The sequence below is a fragment of the Phasianus colchicus genome, chromosome 2, assembly GCF_987193195.1.
Source record: "Phasianus colchicus chromosome 2, bPhaCol1.hap1.1, whole genome shotgun sequence".
Classification (NCBI taxonomy): domain Eukaryota; kingdom Metazoa; phylum Chordata; class Aves; order Galliformes; family Phasianidae; genus Phasianus; species Phasianus colchicus.
In genome coordinates, this window is record NC_143437.1 from 81,351,746 (window position 1) to 81,374,665 (window position 22,920).

A 22,920-nucleotide genomic window follows, 5' to 3' on the forward strand; every position below is an offset into this window, starting at 1 on the left:
CTCTTCGTAGCACTTTTATGGGTCAGTTCTGGATTGGTTCAGAAACCAGAAAGAGACAGTCCCACATGACTGAGAAAGAAGTAATGTTTCAGTCATCAGTGCACTCAATCACAAAGTAAAGACAAATCTCTGTCAAGGTTAACTCATGCCAGGGAATAACATTAGTTTTCCCTATAGCAGTTGTACTTCATGAGTTTTCTGGTTTGTTATGCACAAAAATTGGAAGGATGCATCTCAAAAAAGACCTTTCTTTAAAAAAAGAAAAAACAACAGAAGAATAACTTCTAATCATAAATCTAGACTTTTAAATAACTTGCTTTTAGTTTCTTAGCAATTGAAACATAAAATCAGAGCACAATTAAAAAGGCATGTGATGGAGTAAATCATTAGAACTCATACAACTTGCTCTAGAAATGACACACTTGAAGTATCTTTCTCCTGTGTATAATATGATGGAACATCACTAATTCTGGTTCACTTAAGAGATATATAATAACAAGTTTTACATTGGAATGGGAAAAATCTTCCATAGATGATAAATCTGGCTTCATTCCAACTTTAGCAGGGCTGAGTTTGAACTGATGTGTAAATTAACAGCCTAACCCTCCCCTGATGTTACAGCAAGGATCCCCTGGCCTTTACTGTATCTTCCTTGTCCAATCTATCATCATCCTTTCCAGTCCAAGATGCATGTGTCCTTGCTCCACAGTGATCTCAGCTGTAACTTTCCTGGCTGATTTACACTCACAGCTAGCCTCCCTCTATAACCAGCATGGCAGATCAACTGGTACTTCAGAAAGAGGAAAGTCTTTTTTTCTACTCAGAGCACAGTTCATCCAGACTGATCTCATTTTGAAACATTTCTACATTCACAGCTTCTCTTGTCATAGAGAGCTATGCATATGCAAGAAGCAAGGCTGAAATTTGGGCTTAAAATATTCAGTTGTTTTTGACATAAGGAATGGAAATGCCAGTGTGTCCCTGAGGTTTTTTTTTTTTTTTTACATTTGCCTTGGTTGCTTTGCCACTGGAACAATGAGAGTTATGAAATGGAAGGAAAATAAGAGGTCATCCAGAGCAAGGTTTCTATTAACAAAAGGTCCTGCAGGACCTTCATTTAAGGCAGCTACAGTGTGTGCTTTTGATTTTCTTATATATTGCCCATCTAATAGAGTACCAAAGACAATTTGTTGAAATTGTCTATGTTAGTGTCCTTCTCAGATTGTTTTCAATGATAAGTATTTTCCTCAGTGTAACATTAAAACAAAACAAAACAGAAGAAGATTTTTATAATAGCTTTCTTGTTCATTAACATAACGGTTCATTAGAACTTAAAATAACTTGATGCACTCCTGCTGCTGAAATCAGGTGTCCGGGCTGCAGACCATCATTTCATGCAGTTAGAGCCATTTCCATGATAAGAAAATGACCAAAATTGAGCACTCCAAGCAGTTCTTATAGGAAGATCCCGTTATTTTGAAATATATAAATAAGCCAGGTTTGGATACAAGGCATCCATACACAAGAAAATAGCTCTGCTGTTATTTTAATTATACTTCTTGTATGGAAATTGGGATATTATGTATTCCAAAGACCGCTGAAATAAACAATGGAGCTGCAGACTGCCTGCCTTGAGGTCACCAGAGAAAAGGGTCTATAAATGACATTATCAGTAGCCTACGACGTGTACTTGAACATATTAAAGTAATCCCCTGAAATAAGCTTTAATCAGGCTGCAAGTGCTTCCATACTGAGGACAATATCTCTGTAGTGTAGCTGCACTGCAGACACTCATCTGGTGTAAATCAGCAGCTTCTCAATCAACACAACAGGAAGAATAGGAGGAATGAAGTCATCCGATGGCAGCTAAGGAGCTGCTGTTCCCACTTCCCTAAAAACACATCAACAGGGACATCAGGTGTCTCCAAATTGGTGGGAAAAGAGGAAGAGTAAACATTTTCTCATCCTTTCATTTGTCGATCACTGTTTTAAGAATTTCACCAGCTGCTGAAATTTCTTTATGGTGACACAGAATGAATAGTTGATAGTATTCAAATAGCAATGCTTTAGTATTCATACTCAAAAAAGATGAGAATGTTTTCTTATTCAGTTAAAGCAAGAACACCTCAGCTTCTGCACCATCTCTCAAGCAAAAAAACCTTCAACTGATTCAAAGTATTGAGTACCCAAGCTGGGCTCTCATCGTTAACAGACACTGTTGGGAGGTGATGGTAGTGCAGTGCTACTCCATTTCAGCGAGATCTGAGAAAGTTTGGAGCTGTGAACAGCTGTGCTGCAGAAGCTGTTGTAGGAGTCAGGATGCTCCTGTTACTCTGGCCACTTTCCAGATTAAAATCAGCAGATAAGAATATATGTATATATTACTGTTCAAAATAATGGGGTAATAGAATCAGATCATTGGAACTAGAAAATCCATAAGGTCCCTTTCAACATAAACCATTCTATTAATCTATTATTATTTTAATTCAGCATTAGAAGGGATGATCTTTGAACTAATAAGCTAACAAGTGTATTTACACGCATATAGATACACGTCACTAACAAATGTTTTAATTCTCTCCAACTGCAGATTAGCAGTGGAAGAGGCAACCATAAATCTGAAAACATAACCCAGAGCAGACCCTTGATCTGGCATATAAATCACAACCAAAGACTGCAGTACAGCTCTCAGCAATACCCAGTAAGTATGAAATTAAATGTATGCACTTTTTTCTTTTTTTTTTTGGTCTATTATCAGTTTTATAATAAATGTGATACTTTTACAACCCTGGTTTTCCAAATTATGATTAAGATTTCCCATGCTGATTATATGTTAATGGAGCATTATTAAGAAATCAATTCTGTGCCTTTTAATTTAATATGCAGCTACAAGCCTATTGATATAATATTAAAATCTGAGTGTATGCTTAGTTTTAATTAGCTGCACATTATATAGGACTTCTGCTGTCCAATTCCCTTTTAGCTTTTTGTTTGAAATGGCACCTGTCAGTTGTGTTTTCTTATTCATTTACAACAGAAAAAAAGCCCGAATTTCTGTGTCAAGCAAAAACAGCTTTAAGTCAGGCACCAAAAATGCACACTGGAATAAAGTAGCTGCCATTTGATTACTCATAGAGTGTTACCACACCAGACCAAATTTCTAGCACTGAAACTGTGCTAACCTTCCTTCACATCCACAGCGGAAGGACAGAAACCCTAGGACAGCTTAGGATGCCACAGAAACAAATGCCCTTGAAGCACCAAGATCCACTACCAAAGTAACTTCCCTCCACACAGAATCTGCAGGTCACCATGCTTACCATCTAAGTGCATGCATCAGCAAACTTATCCCAAAGCTCCTTTTGGCTTTTGGTGGATGTGTTTCTTCCAGAAAGACCCTGGTAACTAGTGAAAACCCTTTTTCAGATAGGGAAAACTGCAATAGCAAATGTTGATTTCACTGTCCATCCTGCTCTATCCCAGACACATCATCCTTAAATACCATGCTTTCCTGTACCTCACATTTACACTCACTGTTTTGCTCCAGGTCATTTGTTTATGCCAGGTGCAAATACACTTCCAAGATAATTCCTGAATGGAGACAACATAATAAAACTCACACTATAGAAAAATCCTTTACTTTCCCATCATCTTTGTATGCTTGTTTACATTTTCTTCCTCTGCAGCAAGAGATGAGCAGTGAATGGTCTCATTTTAATCACAAAATTATCTGCATGGTCAAAACAATGAAGTGCTGTACAGCTGTACCCAGGCCTTTGCATCTCCTCTGTGATTTCTTCACGCATTTTTTTCTTCTGCTGTCATGTTTCTCATGTCACATGCTACAGGCAGACGTTCAAGCACATCTCTGTAGCAACACAGATCCCAGATCTTCCTTTTGAACTGCTTGTGAAGAATTTTATATCTTTAGTTCAGTCCAGAAGAAATATAGAAAGGTGCCAGAGCAATCACAGACTTCGAATCCTTTTATGCTCTGGCATCCATGCTAATTTTGTATTGATGCAAAGGGCTTAGGCTAGTTGTTACAGCTGAACACATGTATGTGAATTAACTGGTAACATTTGGCATTGTGAAAAGTGGAGGGGAGCAGGATATTCCTTCTTTTATTCTTCGGTCTTAGCATGTTTGGACTTGATAAAACCTATTTGCTGCATTCTTATTTATTCTTCTTGAAGTTTCCCTTAGTTCATCAACAGAGCTTCCCTAAAAGCATATCAATGCTTTGATTACTGGGAGACCTCTGGGCATCTGGGATGATGTAGCTGGAAATGTTTCCAGTACCAAATACGCTCAGAAAGTAATTTCAAGAAAGTGTTATCTGAAAACTGGTAAATTTTGGCAAATGGACTGGGAAGGTACTTCACTCAAGCTCTCAAAATGCTGCGTATGCCTCAGGTTTACTGAAGTCATTCACATCTGCTATGTCAGCATTTCTATTACTTGTATAAGACTTAGTTTACAATATTTTTATTCTGTTCTCTAGACTCTGTGAAAAAGTTGACTTGCTCCCCTCTTTTGACTCCAATAACTAAGCTTTTAAATCTAGTATATCACATTGTGCATTTTAAAATTGCCATTTGTGGACCATTTTTCAGCTTTTCCTATTCCTATATTTTTCAAAGTTTATGGAATTTTGGTCTTCTGGAAAAAGAGACGAGCAAAATCCTTCCACATCCTCTCAAAAACATATACATATATCTTTGTGAGACATTCATTTCCTGTGATCATATCTACATTTTTTTTTTTCCTTTGATAATATAATGCTTTGTAGATTTTTTTTTTTCCGTTAAGCATTATTTCTGATCCTGTACTTTGATTTTCCTCTAGAGATATATTCTGCATTTCAATTTGGCAAGCTGACAAATGGTCAGGTCCAAATTTTTGAATTCAAAGTTTGAATTCAAACATTGATATCAATCCATTTTTACTGTTACAGTCTGTAGTACCTGTTTTTTGCCTGTTTTAACAAGATAGTTCTTGCTATCCATATAGCAAGTTCGGATCCTTATCAAACTCCTATTCAATACTGTAGAGTAGAGCATAAACTATTGCAAATCTGCATCTATGCAAAATGTTACGCTTATGACTTATAAGTAGTCTGTCATACTACATTATCATTTAAATGATAAAAATAGGAGGAAGACATCCTGTGGAAGAGTGGTTGTGCAAGGAATGATGCTTGGTTGTCCTTAAAGGGAGTCCTGGACAGTTGGTTCGGTTCTTTAGCACAATTGTGTTGATCCGTTTAAAATGAGATGTACTTCTCTCTCCTCAAAGAATTATACTCCTGTTAATCTGAATCATGACAGTAACTTCTCATCAGTAACTTCTAATCCTTCCCCATTTCCCACTCTTAATCTCCATAACCTCAAGTTGTGAGTGTTCTCCTAGGGAAAGACTGGATGTGGTGTTGAGGGACATGGTTTAGTGGGAGCTATTGGTAACAGGTGAACAGTTGGACTGGATGATATTTTAGGTCTTTTCCAACCTTGGTGATTCTATGATTCTATGAAAGTGTCTCCTTGAATAGCTGGCTAGAAGGCCCTTTCTGCAATAATGGCAGTCTTTTCTTAAGAACGCATTCTCTGCCTTTGAAGCAATGTTAGTCCTCTGTGCTAGGAAACAAAAAGAGTCAGAAAGTGATTGTTATTAGTACCAGCATCTTTTCTACTGACTTTATGCATATATATAAGAAATCTACACTGTACCCTAAGCACTGCTGACAACAGATTTTTCAGATACCTTCGTAGTTTCTATGTGATGTGTTTCTTTGTTATGAAATCATTTTTATTTTACTTTCTTACCTTACCTACAGTGTGTGTTTATTAGTTTTAGAGGTTTGTTGATGGGTTTGGAGTGCCAGCACTATCATCTCTTCTGTTCTCTCTTGATGTCTCATGGTCTTTGTTACACTGTCACAAGATGATTCAAGTTGTGGGACAACGGATCCAAATGATGTGAATAGAGCATGATCCACCATTTTTTAAAATCTGTTCTGCTTAGCCTTAAAATTTTGTAGCTATCCTTTATTTGATTACATTCTGGTGGATGGATTCACTCTTCTAGACCAAAGATAATTGAATACGTACTTGCCTGCTACAGAGCAGCTATATGCTATGTTTTTTAATCATCCTCTTTCTACATTTCATTTATGGGGAAATATTAGAAGAGAAGAGCTTAATTGCTAGAAGCACTCACTAGACTCTCCTTTTGGATCCATGTAAGTGACCACAGTAAGCACAGAAGCTAGCTTCACCTACTGTACACTGTCTGCTTTTATGTTTCTGTGAGTTATTACTGACTGAAGAACATGTTCCCAGAGTACATTTTCAGAGGCCCTTATTTTGTAGAACTGTAGTTTTTGTAGTTTTCCATCCCAGTCCTTTTCAAAGAAAAAGACAAAACAGATTTGGTCAAACCAATTCTAGAGAAATTCATGAGTTTTGTGATTTCTCTGTCTTGATTAAAAATGAAAATTATGGAAAAAAATGGAATTATTTGCCACTTCAAATGAAAATGATATTGCTTTTCTACAGCTTTTTACTTTAAGCCAGAAGTTCTAAAACACTCAAAGAAGAAACGTGTAAATGCCAGGTCAAATGAAACATCTAATCTGATACAAGACTTTCTGGACTTCTGATTTGCCAACTTTCTATGGGTCATCTCATGTTTTCTTGAACAGACAGCAAACAAATAGAAGTGAACAAGCTATTTGCATAGCTTTAGCTGAAAATGATCTTAAAATACAGAAAGTTTGGTCATGAGAGTGAATGCCCTCTGATTCCAGTTATTTTTCCTCTTGGCTGCCTTTCCCAAAAGATTTGATTTTGCCTTCCCAGCCTAAGTTTTACTTCCCTTGTGTTTACCATTTGATAAAGTGCCAGGAAATGTACTTGCAGGAGATCAGCAATACGCCAAAGATTATTTTCTTGCTGTGTTAGTTGGATTCCTCAGCTGCTTGTGGCTTTTTTTGATGTTGAAGTAGATTTTCTTCTACTGTCTGTCTGGGATATATCACTACCGCAGTTTGAATGTCAGAAGTTATGTGCACAGATGAGGCTAAAGCATAATTACAACTGTAGGTACAAGGAGTTTTATCTGATGCTCTCCATCTGGTTAGGCTTATTATTTCCGAAAGCAAACCTAACCAAATTCATTACTGATGTAGTAACAGTTCATATACTCATATACCGGAAGGACTTTCATTTTAAGCATAAAACTCAAGTACTGAGTGCATTTCCCCTGACAGGCTCCCTGATAAGCAGAGGGTGCCTAGGAATCCAGCAGTGCTTGTTCAGATGCTGGAAATGAAGCCCTGGCTGGGTGCAGCCTGACACGGTGTGGCAGCTCTGTGCTGGCCCAGGGAGCAGGGCTTGGGATTTTCTGCAGCCCAGATGAGTCCATTAACTACTGCTGACCCTCAGAAGCCCTCAGCTAATGCTTTTTTCCTAAACAGTTATTTACTTAGAGCTATTGCAGACCTATTGAACTCTGTTGTATTTTTTCTGAGAGAGCGTTTAAGATGCAATGATTCGGGGCTGTGTTCTCTGCTCCCCTGTAAGGTGAGGCTCAGGGAGACAGTCATGGAATGACTGACTGCAGAATCTTCTTGGCTCCTCTGGCCTTTGTGGGAAGGAGAAAAAGGTTTGCTTACTTCATTTATACTTCCCTTTTAACCTTCCCATGTAATTGCTAATAGCTGCAATATGTCAAAAGTCACAGGAGCTGGTGCAGGCAGCAGCTCAGGTATTAAGTTGAAGAAACATTACATTAACTTTTTAGCCAATTAACATGGCTCTAGGGGGTACCATCTGGAATAAATCTGTGAAGCAAACAGTTCACAGAAACCCAGCAGGCAGCTTTACAGATTATTGTACTGTACTTCATTAGAAAATAAACATCCATCTTCCATCTCGAGCACGAAGCAAAATGGTATTAAAACAGATCTCTGACAGTTAATACAACTGTCTGTACTAAACAACACACTTGTAGGAATAGTGTGAATCACCGTAAGTAAAAGGTTGTGGAAACTCTAGTGACTAATTATTTGTTGGCACAGCCAAAGCAATTCTTCCTGAGCTAGGGCAGAATTGCATTATTTTCTTATTTTGTGTTTGCAATAACTTGCTTTGATAACATTACTAATATCAGTTAATGATTCAGTATGCCGAGAAGGAGCAAATCACATACCAATAAACTGGAATAAACCAGTCAGTTTTAGCCTGCTTCTGGAATTTCATACTTTGCTGTGTTTATATTTTTCTCCATTAGAGACCCGCAGCAGGAGCCATAAAATTTGTCATCACTAGATTTATTCCTGCCAAGGGTTTGTTGAACACATGAGGCTACAGCACAGAAATGCTGGACCAAGCTGCTAAAGCTTTGATGCTTCACATATTAACTATCCATGCTCTTCCTCCTTACAGTCATTTCTGTGTTGGAAGGATGGCAGAAAACATTAAGTCAGGCTTTGCTCATCTCAGCCATTCTATCTTTGAGACCATGGAAGCAGGAAGCCTCACAGAGTTTCCCTTCTCAAGTCCCGAGCAGCCTATCTGCTGACGGGCTCTGCTACAAGGACTCTGGAAGGACTGGGACATGGGCTAATGGAGTTCACATTCCTCAACCTGTCCATGGGAGCAAATCCAGAGCTTCAAAGAACTCTTCCATGGTCAAACTCCCAGGCAATCCACAAAAAACCACAGCAAACCACAGGGAACATGCGTATCAGCCAGCTGAGGAACTGGCAGTAAGCATACCGGCACAACCAACAAGTATGTGACTCATGGGAAATGCATATTTTATGTCAGAACAAATGGCTTTTCTGCAAGCAATTTGCATAAGTATAGAGGGAAACAAATTACCTGTCATAAAATTACTTTCTATCAGAAATTGGGTGTTTTCAGACAAAACAATTTTTCCTGTTTTATGTACCAGGAAATCTTAGCAATTGGTGTAATAATTGCAATAACACAGTTACAGAGCATTCAAACAAACTTCAATTTGCAAAGTGTTGCTCAACTGTGCAAGAAATGGAAGTAGATATTAGTAAAGAATTAAATCCCATCACTTTCAGCTGGTTTAATGCCATGTGATATTTTATCCAGAAACAGGGATAACATGGCTGGGAAGTAGAATGCCACATTAAGCATGATTCTCCCTAATGAGCCCTGCTAAGAAGCAGAATGATGAGATGGAGCAGAATGGCACACTTCTGCACCTAGCCAACTACAGTCATTTCATTCAGATATACTGATGTGGTAGTACATTGTGCTCTGGAGGCATACCACACACTGCAATTATGTTTATCAGACTGCTTATGTTATAATTAATTGGGAAGCTGTTCTAAAGACCAGTGCTTTCAGATATATACAGCGATGACAATTGATATGCTGGCATTTGTCAACAGTTACTTCACCTCAGGCATTAACTAACAAGCCACAGTCTTCTGTATGCATGGAACTGAAATAACCATAGTAACTCCAGGAATACAATGATATTTTAATGACCACTATCACTTATCCTCAGGCCATCACTTGCAAAATTAAACAGCCCATCAAGAAGCAGATTAATAAAGCATCTATACAATATATGAAAAATGCTAAGCGGTTTTAGGGATTAAAGCCATTTATATGTAGCTCAGGGAAAAAGAAAGAATTAGAATACGAAATCATGTAATATGAAAAAATAATGAAGGTATCACATCCTACTGCTGCAACTGCCACTAAAATGTCAGTATCTACCAACAGCTACCAGAAATTGGTATCTAAGAAAAAACAATTTCCTATTTTAAGTGCCTTTTAATATGAACATACTTTATGAAGTATGAAAGGTCGTTCCTTCTCTGTCAATACCAAACTGCAGTAGAAAAAGTATCAGTAATAAAACACAGCAGTTCTCAAGTAAAGAAGATGTAATACAACACTTACATACACTCTGACTTGGTTTTTAAAGAAAAAGATGGTGGAATCTTGTATTTTATTATTATGTCATCATTCTAATGAAAAGTATGGTTTCTTAAAGCATTCAGGAATTCCACGGTGGAGGAGAGAATGTGGGAGTATATTATTGTATTTGAAAAGATGTCTTGTATTTAGAAGTTTCACTTACCAAAATGAAGAGACAACCAGAGGCAAGTTTTGTGTGTTCAGGAATAGTGGAAAACACGGACAAAATCAAGCAACCAAACACAAGGAGAAAACTGAAAAAGAAAGAATATTAGCAATTAATATTTTTCAGAACCCTGATCCAGTATCTATATTCTTCTCCACCAACATTAATAGAAGACTATGAATTAACAGTTCTCATCAACAGAAATAAATTCAATTACTACTTGGTTAACTAAAGACATTCAAATAGCCTCCTCATAATTCTATAGACTTCTGTGCAGCACTAACGAATTAATGGAAAGAAATCCCATATACACAGATGCTACTTCTGACACATCAGTCCTATACATTTATCCAGTACAGCCACTCTTAGTCGCTCAAAAGAAAGATTGCCAACAGGAGACACCTTTCCCCAGTCCAAAGGATCATTTCTCCCACTGTAGACCACAGATGTGGGCTGTATGAGGTTATCAAAGCCCTACTGTACATATTGCATCTAACTGTTATGACTTTTCCCATATTAATCAACTTCCTTCTGAGCAAGAGACCTTAATAAGAAGAAGCTCAAAGGCATCTGGGCTGTGGTATCACTGCCCTAAAAGATTAGGCTCCATTCTAGGAACACATCAATGGAAAGAGTTAAAATGTAGGAGTGAATCAAGAGGGTCTTACACAAGTCATGCAGTCACAACTGGGAAAACATGACTGTTTTCAGTTTGCATGAGCTTGCACGTTTCATGGTACTGACAAACACATGCAGATGAAACAAAGCACCGACATACTGCCAAATCTCTATGCAAAGAAAACGCAAATACTCAGCATCACTGCACAATTTCTTCTGAATCCCATGCCTGTTCCTCACAGCAGAGGGCATACATATAGCAGACAGTGTTCATGGACACTGAAGAATTGGTATTACCCCGAAGTATATATCATGGGTGATACAGAATACCTTTTCTTATAGGGCTGCTTTGCAAATAACAACGCCATTGTGGTGGTGAAAAAATGTTGTCTGTGGAATGTATCAGAAGAGAATTTCACTTCACCCTCATTACCATGGACTGACTAAGCAGCACATTCACTGATTAATCATCTGTTGTGCAAAGTGGTATATATTCTACATTGCAAGTTCTAGCACTTGTACTGTTTTTTGCAAGTAACTGCAAGTAACTACAAGTTTTGTAGAGTCAGATAACTGATAGTTATCAGTTATGCTCAGTAATCAATCATTCAAAAACAGCAGGCCTTTGACTTCCGTCTGAATTGCTGGGACTCTTGCTAGACTCTTACTCTAACTCAATATTAATGCAGGTAGATACCTGCAAGAAAGAGAATGACTCCTTCCTGAAACAAAAGGGATGAAATCTCTTTGAGAGGCAAAGCACAAAAATTACTGTTTGATACAGATGGGGCATATACTCTTCAATGGGATGAGTTGCCATTGATCCACACAATCATTCTGAAGGCAGAGCAGCTTTCAGAAAAGCACTGGGGCATGTGGGGTGTTTCTAGTGCCAAGCTCACTCAGTAGAATGGTGGCCAGGGGCTGCAACTCAAGACACACAGGAGAGGCTGAGCGGAGCTGGCTTTGCCCAACCTGAAGAAGGAGGGGACAACAGCAGGTCTCAGCCTCAACTATTTATTTCTGGTTACAGGGAACGCAGAGCAAACGTCATTTGCATGAAGAAAAACTGTGATTAATTATAAGGAAAAAAAAATCACAGTGAGAATGTGCAGCACTAAAAAAGTTGCTCAGCAATCTGTACCCCTGGAGATTTTCAGAATGGAGTTGGAAAAAGCCTTCCTCCGACTTGGAAATTACCTGCTGTGAGAAGGAGCATGGACTACATAACCTGAAAGGCCCTTTCAAACCTAAATTATTCTTTCATTCAAATTACTGGCTACAAACATCACTATTATTGCATCTGCCCACATGTTCTTCAGGAGCTAAAAACTGTTCTTCCCTTTATAACACACCAATCTTCCAATATGGCAGGAGCACTGTAATACATCCAGTGCAACAAACAAATTCGTTAAGTATTTCTTTGTAATTTCTATTAGAAAATCTAATGTGCAATGCAATAATACATTGGTGGCATATCTAGTAGCACATCACTTAACTGCTGGGATGAAGTTTCACTCTGAAAATCAAACCTGATAGGATCTTGTGGATAAGCTCTATCAAAAGCTGTAAATAAAACAGCGGTATCAAGATATGCAGGAGGGTAGCAATGGTCACATGCCATTGACAAATCTATCTTCCAGTCTAAAGAAAGAGATCAGCAGATTTATGCTAAAAGATTTCATAAAAGACTGGTCCAAGTGGTAAAAATTCAACTCCTGAGCAACTTTGCTCCCCTCCCCCCCACTACTGTTTTAAAAGGGAAATCTCCCAGAACACTGCTGGTAGTTTTAGCTACTGCAGTTTTCACATACAAACCTCCTATAATTACATCCTACTGGCATAGTCATAAATGTGGTTTCTCCTAGTTTAAGCCTGCATGGAGGGCAAAATAAAATTAAGAAGTGACTAAGAATTTACAGTAAAATACTGTCATTTCCTTTTGCTGGCTATCCTCAGTTCTGAATCAGTTAGAATTTTATTTTCTTGTATTCTTTGCTCTTATGTATTAAAAATTGCTCTTGTTTAGCTGTATTCCAGTAATACCAACTAAATCTGAGCCTGCGTTGCACTGGGTCTTGTCCAGTGTCAAGCACATAATACAAGTTTTCACTTGGAAGAAATCTCATGTAAAAAAATTATGGAAAACAGACGCTGTAGGAAAAGAAGAAAGTTTGTTGTTTCCATATCACAGCTGGAGACCACAGCACAGAAAAGGTAAGGGAACTCTCCTGAGGCATGGAATTCTTCAGTAGAACTGTGGGGTGGACCTGAATGTTTTAAGTCCCAGCCCAGTCCTGCAGTCACAAAACCATGCTCCATGAACCCAGCATGCATGATGAACTGCCACAGTTCCTCAGCACTGTGGTTTAGAAGATCAGTGTTGGCGAAATGTAAATTCATGAAAAGTGAGTCAAGAGAGGGAACCAGAACAGTTAAGTAGTGTATTAATCAAAACAAAAGTAAATACTCAGAAAAGCCAGGTGCACTGTTTAGATCAGCACCTGGGAGATGCAGGTCTGCCGATTATCCGTGAAAAGCAGAAGCAATCCCCTGAGTAATATGTAAAAATGGTCTTGGAAAGATATTTTTCCTCACTACCTTTTGTTCTCACTTTTTTTTTTTTTCTTTTCCCAGAAGCTCTACAAGAAATTGTTATTAATTATTATTAAAGAACAAAAGAAAAATGTCTGCATTTATCCACTTGCTCACTCAAATCTTGCCCCTCTATCCTTCATTCCTTCCTTCAATGCTGAACACTTCTTTCCTTTTTTCTCTTCAGCATTTTATGTCTAAAATGAAACTGTAAGCACTTTGGGAGAGGAGAGAAACCCAGTCCTGTTAGCTTTGCCAAACTAGGTGCTGTAAAACACAATACTAGCAAAAAGAGGAAAAAATCAAGTGTTCTGGAATATTTTCTGTAGTATATTTACTGCTGACCTGCTTTCCTTCCTTCAAAGTAAAGCAATAGTTGGAAAACACTTTCAAGCTTTCTAATTTAGTCTGTTTACTCAACCCACAGAAGGAAAGCTTCGCAATTTTCCATAGCGAGAGCTGAAGACATGGAGAACACAGCAATACTTTTTACCTGGCAAGACCTCAACAAGGATCTGTCCAGTAAAAACAAAACCTGAAGGTCTGAAGGCCTGGTGGTCAAAGTGTATCAGAAACTGTTTTTCCAGAGATGAATGAAGGGCAGAGGTTTGTATTAAGCCCTGCATAGGCATCCCACATCCCTTTAACAGAAGAAAAATAATTTCTGAATGACAACATTTGAACTGTGTGCCATGATACGTACAATACAAGAGGAAGCTGCTGTAGGTACGGAGCAGCGCAAAGTAAAACACAAAGTGATTATATTCAGCCTCTAGAGGTTCAATCTGGATCATATATTTGTTCAAGCTGAAAAAAACAGATGGTCTTTCCTTATGCATTTACTATCAGACAGTAAAACATATGCCTTAGGCAGCAAGTTCCCATAAAATTATTCAAGCACTGCCATAGTCACGTATTTTATCAAAAGCAGATCCTTTCATCTTCTTCTCCAGCTTCTGAAAGCATACACTAATTGGAGAAAAGCCAATTTACGAAAGATAATATAACTCAGAAGCTTTGATATTTATTCAATCTGCCTCTCATAAACTTTTCTTACTGGTTAATTAGGAACTACCAATTCTCCATTTATTTAATTTTCAACAGAGTTTTACTATAGTTTGTGATTTAAGAGATGTTCATATGGCAGAGAATGTTCAGCCTAAAAAAAATTACTAAAACATTACTCAGGGAACATTGTAAGCATAAAAAATACACTGAGTGAAGATCTCTAAAAGCTATTTTGCTATATTATTTACTGCTAGAATTAGAATAATTGAAAGTTAAACATCTGAAAACAGTTTTATGACCTCTTCTGTAAATAATAAAAGTGTATCACTGTTAAAGTGACATAATTAAGTAATTAGACCACCAACCTATGTTACAGTATTACTTGTGGTCTAATTTAACACCCATAAGAGCAAAGGTACTCAGGATTATTACCAAGACTTGTTTGTAAATCACTAGCAGTGCCATTCTCTTGGATTTTGTATGGAAGGTAAAAAATGCTTGAAAGATTTTTCTAACCTTACCTGTGATCAAAGTAGCTCTTACTTTTCATAGAATCATAGAACGGCCTGGGTTGAGGACCCACAACGACCATCTAGTTTCAACCCCCCTGCTATGTGCAGTGTCACCAGCCACCCGACCAGGCTGCCCAGAGCCACATCCAGCCTGGCCTTGCATGCTTCCAGGGATGGGCATCCACAACCTCCTGTTCCAGAGTGTCACCACCCCCTGTGTGAAAAACTTCTTCCTAATATCTGACCTAAACCTCTCTTGCCCTAGATTAAAACCATTCCACCTTGTCCTATTACCATAATCCATTACCCTTCCTGTTTATATGCCCCCTTCAAGTACACAATGAGGTCTTCCTGAAGCCTTCTCTTCTCCAAGCTAAACGAGCCCAGTTCCTTCAGCATTTCCTCACAGGAGAGGTGCTCCACCCCTCTGACCATCTTAGTGGCCCTCCCACTCCAAGAGCTCCACATCTTTCCTGTACTGGGTGCCCCAGGCCTGGACGCAGTGCTCCAGATGGGGCCTCACAAGATTAGTAGAAGGGGACAATCACCTCCCTGTCCCTGCTGGCCACCCCTTTTTTAATGCAGCCCAGAACACAGTTGGCTTTCTGGGCTGCGGACGCACACTGCTGGCTCATGTCCAGCTTCTTGTCCACCAGGACCCCAAGTCCTTCTCCATGGGGCTGCTCCCAAGAGGTTCTCCTCTCAGTCTGTATAAATAACCGACATTGCCTGGCCCAAGTGCAGCACCCTGCACTTGGCCTTGTTGAATCTCATTAGGTTTTCATGGGGCCACTTCTCCAGCCTGCCTAGGTCCCTCTGCATGACTTCCCTTCCTTCCAATGTATTGACTGCATCCTCCTGGTACAAAGTCAAGACTAAAATAACTGCTTGCAAATTTACAGAATATTTTTTGATTCAGAAGGTTTGAGCCCACAAGATCTAGCAGAGCTCCCCAGGACTATTTCCTTCTGAGAATCAGAATCAGCAGGAGCCAGGAGTTTCCTTAGCAGTGAGCGCTGCTTTGAAATGATTTTTTAATGCATAAATGCATAAAATCCATGTGAAGCATTAGGTAACTAAACATCCTGAAGATTTTACTGAATGTATAACACCAATAGATCTGTTAGAGGTTCAGATAAGTGAATACAACACCCAGAGAAAATTCAAGAAAGGAAGGAAGGAAACAGGCTATCATTCATAGCACTGTTTTACTTCCCTTGGGATTATTAGCTTTGGTGAACAGGTCTCATAAAAAGCTGTGACAGATATCTGGGAAGTGGACTGCACTGCACAATGCCCCTGCATTGGCCAGATCCTGTTGGCACTCTCTCTATGTCTGGGAAAGGCTTCAGTGTGCCTAGGAACTGACAGGTACTGAGAATTTCCTGGACTACTTGTTACATCTATACACACAGACATAATATGCAAAGCACTGAACTCCCAAAGAGCTGAAAACCCACAAGCTGTTAGACTGAGAGCTGGTGCACCATACTGCATCCCGGAGCAAATGTGCATGCTCAAGACGTGAAGGTAGACTGAAATCTGACAGATGCCCTGAGCCTCAGTGTCCTTCCTGATACGTCTGAGCAGTCAGTTTTGGAGGTGTATGGAATTGACCTCTCCAGTGGGACAATAAAAGACAATGGAGCACTTTTTTTTCAGGAAGAACTGAAAGTGAAAACATCAGCTAGTGCAGGCTTGAGGAAGATATTGATGCAGGTCCTGCAGTACCTCCCTTAAAAAGTAATCTTTTCAACATTTCTATAAAACAGATAATGCACTGCTGACATGGTGGAAAAGAATACAGTTTAACAGTTTTGATAGTGCTAGCCATGTGGATTAGATTTTCCATCATTTATAGTTTCAATGTGACTTGTTTATGCAAGAAAATGAGATATGACAAAGGTTATTACAATTTGTTAAAAATGTTTGACAAAAGCCACATGGAGAATAAGTGCTCTCCTACAGAAGAGATCTCATAAATTTCTCTCGTAAGCTTTCTTTAAAATGACTTGCACTTCAGCCTCTTCTTCAAGTGGAAGAGTGGGAAACTGTAAGGGCTTGACATTGTGCTGGAGCTAACGCAGCAACCCTATCTATGGAGAGGTAGAGTATGAAGACCTCATAGTCTTAAAATGTGAAAATAAATTTGATAGAAAATTTTAAAAGCAATTTTTGAGATTAAAAAATGTGGTTGTAGCAAAGTCATCTTTTCATATTTTCTCTCTTCTGACTGCTGTCTTTTCCAGAAATGCAACCATTTGAGCTAAATTTTAACTTTTTGAGGAACTGAACCTGCACTTCATCAAGTGCTTTGGAGAGATGAGTTTTGTCAGGATCTGATGAATAAATATTGTTTAAACACTGTTTTATTTTTCATTCCTTTCTGCAATGTTTATTGATTCTAAAAATTAACCATCAGAATAGTTAATCAGACTTGAAGGAGTTTAACTTTGCAGTGACAAAAAGTGGCGTTCACACAAGTTGATCTTTTTCTGTCATATTTTATGGAAAAAAATTAACTGTGTCTTCTAAATGATTGCGTTTGCCCTACAATAACAAAGCACTCAAAAGGCTATAACAGGTGATGTAATTAAAAGCAAATGAAAACCTTAAATTCCTACAAGACACGAAAGTGTCACTAAATACACATTAGATAATCTATTTCATCACATACAAAACATCAAGGTATGCTTCTCCAGGGATCAGTAAGGCAGGTATCATTCCTCCTCAAGTAAGCATGCTGATTAAAACAAAACAAAGGGTTTGAAGAGCTTAAACCTCAGAGATACTTATGACATCGATAATTTCTAAAAAGTAAATCTTTTCATTGGCTTCTGCAGGATACGTTTTTGAGACAAAAGAAAAAATAATTTGAATCAAACCATATGGCTTCATTTGAAACTGTTGACTCATTTTACATTTAGCAAACTTTTCCGGAACTTATATGCTCTTCTTCCAGATTTTAACTACTTTAAAGCCTGAGGAAGCAATACTGATTTACATCCCAGAATTTGTTTCCACATACAAATGCCTCAAGAGTAGATCTCTTTGTAGACCAAAATTTTCGAACTCATTTTAGTTTGCTGAACAAAATCTGTATTTAGACTACTCTGTAATACTTTTTGTTTTATTTTGCACCAAACAGCCTTAATGCCCAATGACAAGTCTGGTGGTAGCAGCTCACCTAGCAACATTTGCTTCAGATATTTTCCAAGAAAAATAAATCAAAATAATAATAAGACATGTAATGGATTTATCACTTTCCATTGTTGCTGTTTTCAGATTTTTTTGTTGCAATTTTTTTTTTTTTTACAATAAATTAATAATAAAAAAAAAGCTTTTCAGAATGCAATGTAGAAAATTAATAAAATTACAGTAGCAAGCTGGAAAAATGAAATTCACTACGTAATCCACTCTACAAAACCATTTTTTCCACTGCTGTCTATTTATTCTGACTTTGTCCACAACCTAATGTAAGGGGAAATACTCAAATAACCTTTCTCTATAAATATGTTTATTTACAGACTGTTAATAAACAGACAGACTCTTGTCTCCTGCTACTTCCCCCAGAAAACCTTAACATAAGAAATTGTAAGAAATGTGTGCAACACATCACCATTGTAGTCAGTTTTAAAATCAGCTTTGTAGGTCCTCAGAATTTAATACAGAAACACCATCACTACCTTATGTTTTTTTTTTTTTCAAGAGAGAAAAATCGACAAGATGAGCTTCAACACCTCACTGTATTTTGTATGCAACAAGTAAGAGCCTTGCTTTTGTTCAATGCTGGGAGTGTAGTTCTGGCTCCACAGAAACTAAGACATGATTGATAGTAATGGGGCCAGCCACCATTCACCTTCATTATCTAATCGCCCATCAGTGGCCAGCACTGCCATGACTTTGGCAGCTAACACTGAGTAGAAACCACACTGCGTTGGAAAAAAATGCTCATCTAATGTAGCCCCCAGAGTTAATCCCTCTCAGTGTGACTCAACTAGACCCCTAATAAATCACAGTGTGCCAGGGAATGGCACTGTTACCCCTGATGGCTCCTGATTGTCTACATCATTAAATTGTGAGGGCTGCCATCAGACACCTTTGGTTCGGTCAATGCTTTCCAAACCAATTTCTGGGCATGATAGGGGATTTAGCATGAATCTGGATGAAATTATTCTCTGGTCTTGCTATGCATCTTTTACTACAGACAAGATATTTCTGTATGCCAATCAACTGAGTTGAAAAGTTATTGCAGTGATTAAGCCCTCACTCAAATGCTACCAAATGAACACACTAAAATATGAGTTGTGATATTACGATTGATGAGAATACAGCATTATTGTTTTGCATCTTAAATAAAAGTAAAGACAAGCAAGAAAAGTCTACTAAAAATGTAACCATGCAAATTCAGTTGTCTTCTTGGTATATTTTAGTACAATGCTCACAATTTAACTAAGTGCAAGATTTGAGATTATAAAAATTAGCCTGTCACGACTATGGTATGTTAAAACTGTAGGAAAAGCCCATAGATCCACAGTGCACTTTCACCTAAAATATTCTATCCTAATTAAGAACTCTTGAACAGAAACCAATCACTGCATTTTTCCTACTCTTCACTAGTATATTATATACTGTGAATTTTACTCTGGTTTTAAATTTATTTTTCAGTGCAGTACAGTCAATAATATTGAGAATTAAAGGAGTTCTTTAGGAAAAATGACCACTTTAATACTGTCATGGAAAAATATCACTGCAATACATGACTAAAAGAAACTCTGTCATATCCCACAAGACGATTGCCTCTTAGCAACTACTGGATACCTCTACAACTTTTGTTATTCCAGACATGAAAAAAGTAATGCCCACAATGAATAAAGGAGTACCAACAAATTCTCCAATAATAGCTTTCTAGACTGCAAAACAACACCATTATTCTGGCTGCAACCTTCACTTTTATTATACAGATAGCAAGTCTACAGGATATTCAGTTTTGTATGGGGATTCCAATTTATTTGCTGTCAGTAAATGGTATTAAGTCCCATACGTTACCACAATACTGAATAAGAATGAATCAAACTTTTTTTTTTTTCTTTTTTAAGGGAAAAGTATTTTAGGAAGAAACATTAGATTTTCTGAGAGTAACTAATGTGTATTTTACCATGCTTCACTAAACCTCAACCTGTGACGGCTGTGGGAGGAACAGTACAAAATGTTTTAAAATTACAAGTACCAGTTGATTTGATTGCTTTATGATGCCTTCATTTGGCAGACTGATTAAGAAAGGAACAATTTATCACCATTTTAAAATACTGAAATACAGAATAATATTTTCAAACACTCCATTCATAAGAATGAGGATCCAAAAAAAGTTCTGAACAGAAACATACATGGGTGACAGAACTTCAGAAATGATAAGTGTAACAACAGTATTTAGAAGATTACTTTATAGCCCCCAAATATCTCACAGCTACCACAGGAGTCTAAGGAGCCACAAATGCAGGGGCTCATTAAGCTAGGCAGAATGATGTCACAGCAGCATCAGGAATGAACATTTTTGAAAATTTCTTCAATATACCAAGATCTATATTTTTCTCTAATTAAATTTACTCCCACTTTGCAGCCAACTTCAGGGAATTCAGAGCCGACTCACCAATATCACCATTAGAAAGAAAATCCTGCTAATTTCCTGAAGTTCTCTTCCAGTAGTAAACCATGATATAAATGGAACATGGAATATTTTACCAGCAGAATGCCTTGTTAATATTAAACTTACTTCTAAAAATCAATCATTGCACTTCTGCTCAATGGCGTTCAGCTTTACACCACACCATTATTCTTGTCTCCCTTAATCTAAATAAATCCTCTGCTTTCTGGAATCTGAAGAGCCCTTTCTTGTTAGACAGAAGTACTCAGAGAATACAGCCTGACAGCAGACACATTTCAGATGGCAAAAGAATTCCATTTTAAAGGGTTCTAATGATCACAGAATCAGAGAATGGCCTGGGTTGAAAAGGACCACGACCATCTAGTTTCAACCCCCCTGCTATGTGCAGGGTCACCAACTACCAGACCAGGCTGCCCAGAGCCACATCCAGCCTGGCCTTGAATGCCTCCAGGGATGGGGCATCCACAGCTTCCTTGGGCAACCTGTTCCAGTGTGTCACCACCCAAATGCTGATGGTATTTTCCTGGTTTTAATGTATACATCTCCTCCTTCCATCATATAAAATCAGCACAAAGTCTCAAACTTGGGAGGTTGTTCACCTGTTTCCTTGCATGCTTGAACAGACATGCCCTTTGTCAAGCACTATGTAGGTAAGTGCAGCAAGCAACACGTGGCTTTGTATCACACACTGCTTTGAAAGCAGCCCAGTCTCACAGCGGCCTAAAGCAAGATGCAACACCGTCCACAAAATGAGGCATTATTCTTTGTGACTACCTCCACTCAAAGCCCAATCACATTTCTCATTTTCCCCTATTTTTCAGGGACTTTTATCTCATAACCACTGCAACTGGAAAGAGGGCCACCTGATTCCTTCTGTGCGTCAAACAAGACGCTCTCAAGTCCCCACATCAAACCAGGAGTGCCCCTGCAGCAGGGTGGGACTGAGGCACCTCTGTGCCCGCAGCAGCCCGTGCGTCATGCGGTGTTTGTGAGGAAGTCGGCTCTGCTCACATGAGCGATGTCCTCGTGCCAGCGGTATGCTTATACACTGCTTTGGCAACAATAATATTTCTGTTCCAATAATGAGTTATTTCATTAAATGCTGAGCTGCAAAGGTTCTGAAACCACTATTATGCTTATGCAGAACATTAAATACACAAACTGCATTTAACCTATTTTCCACATGGGGAAAAAGTTGCCCTTTGAACTCCTTAAATGCATTAAAACTGCTGCTTGAAACAACACATGAAGGTGCTTTTACTTTCCAGCATTTTATCATACATTGGTTTACTCTCTTTGCCAAAATCATCATGCTCAAAAATTAGTGTGAAGCAGGTTTGTATTTTTAAGAGGGATTACAGGCACAGAAATAACTTTGCGCGGATTTTACTTCAGCAGATCAGTTTCCTGTCTTTTCACAGATGCTGATCCTGCAAACCCTTACACAGATTAATCAGAGATGACTTGTGTGTACATGCTTCCAGGCACTGACCATATGCTTCAGCTTTGGAGAAGAAGCCCTGGAGATCCTTTCATTAACTACACCATTAAAATCAGCTTTCTGCAGCTTCAGTATACAAAGTATTGTCCCTCACTAGCAGTGTGGAAAGTCCTACTGAATGGACTCTCCTGCAATTTCCCAGTATGAATTTCTATATGTAAGCTGAATGTCAAGATGAGAGTGTAACAGGAGGACACAATGGATGGGACACAACAGCCCTATCCCTTGCGGTACCAAAGGGGATGTTGGCTCCCAGTGATTTCACTATCAGGACACTGGCTCAGGTGACACTGTCTCCCCTACGAAATGCAGAACATGCTGCCAGATTTAGAATGGAAGAGCAGAGGGTACAAACACCCTTTGAAGAAGGTCGCATAATATACGAAAAGAGAAGGGTTCAGCAAGCAAAACCAATTTTTTTGATAGATGAACATATACTAGGATTTTGGCTCACTCTGACTCCACTTAATCAAGTTTCCTGAGCAATTAGGAGACAGGTAGGTTTGCATCTCTGCTGGAAGGAGAAAAACAGTGCTCTCACTGCAAGGAGGTTCTGTCAGCTGGTGTATCTCAAGTGAGAGCGACTTCAAGCCAGGCAAATGCCAAGGGGCTGCCTCTGTTGTCTCTTTATGATTCCCACCACCAGCATTTTGCAGCCTTCGGTGTACACAACTTCATCAAGAGACACAGTAGTGTTGTATCTGGAAATTAGTAATAGTTAACAGAGATACGTGATATTTTGGCCTCCTAGAATTTATACAGTCTCTCATTAATACTGATCCTTGAGGTGTCTTCCAACCCAAGCCATTCTATGATTCTACAATTCTATGATTAATTAGTACCAGACAACAAAGGACTTTTGCGAATTCTGAGTCTACAAGTGTCTA

At 38.5% G+C, this 22,920-nt stretch overlaps 1 protein-coding gene across 3 annotated transcripts in view; it reads right to left on the minus strand.

The window, feature by feature from the left end:
• KCNQ5 (potassium voltage-gated channel subfamily Q member 5) overlaps window positions 1-22,920 on the minus strand; it is a 252,847-nt gene that overhangs the window by 70,669 nt on the left and 159,258 nt on the right. For all 3 annotated transcript variants that reach the window (XM_090136147.1, XM_090136145.1, XM_090136146.1), the window contains exon 2: window positions 10,132-10,222. In XM_090136147.1, coding sequence (XP_089992273.1) covers window positions 10,132-10,222 — 91 coding nt within the window. The remainder of the gene's footprint in view (window positions 1-10,131; window positions 10,223-22,920) is intronic.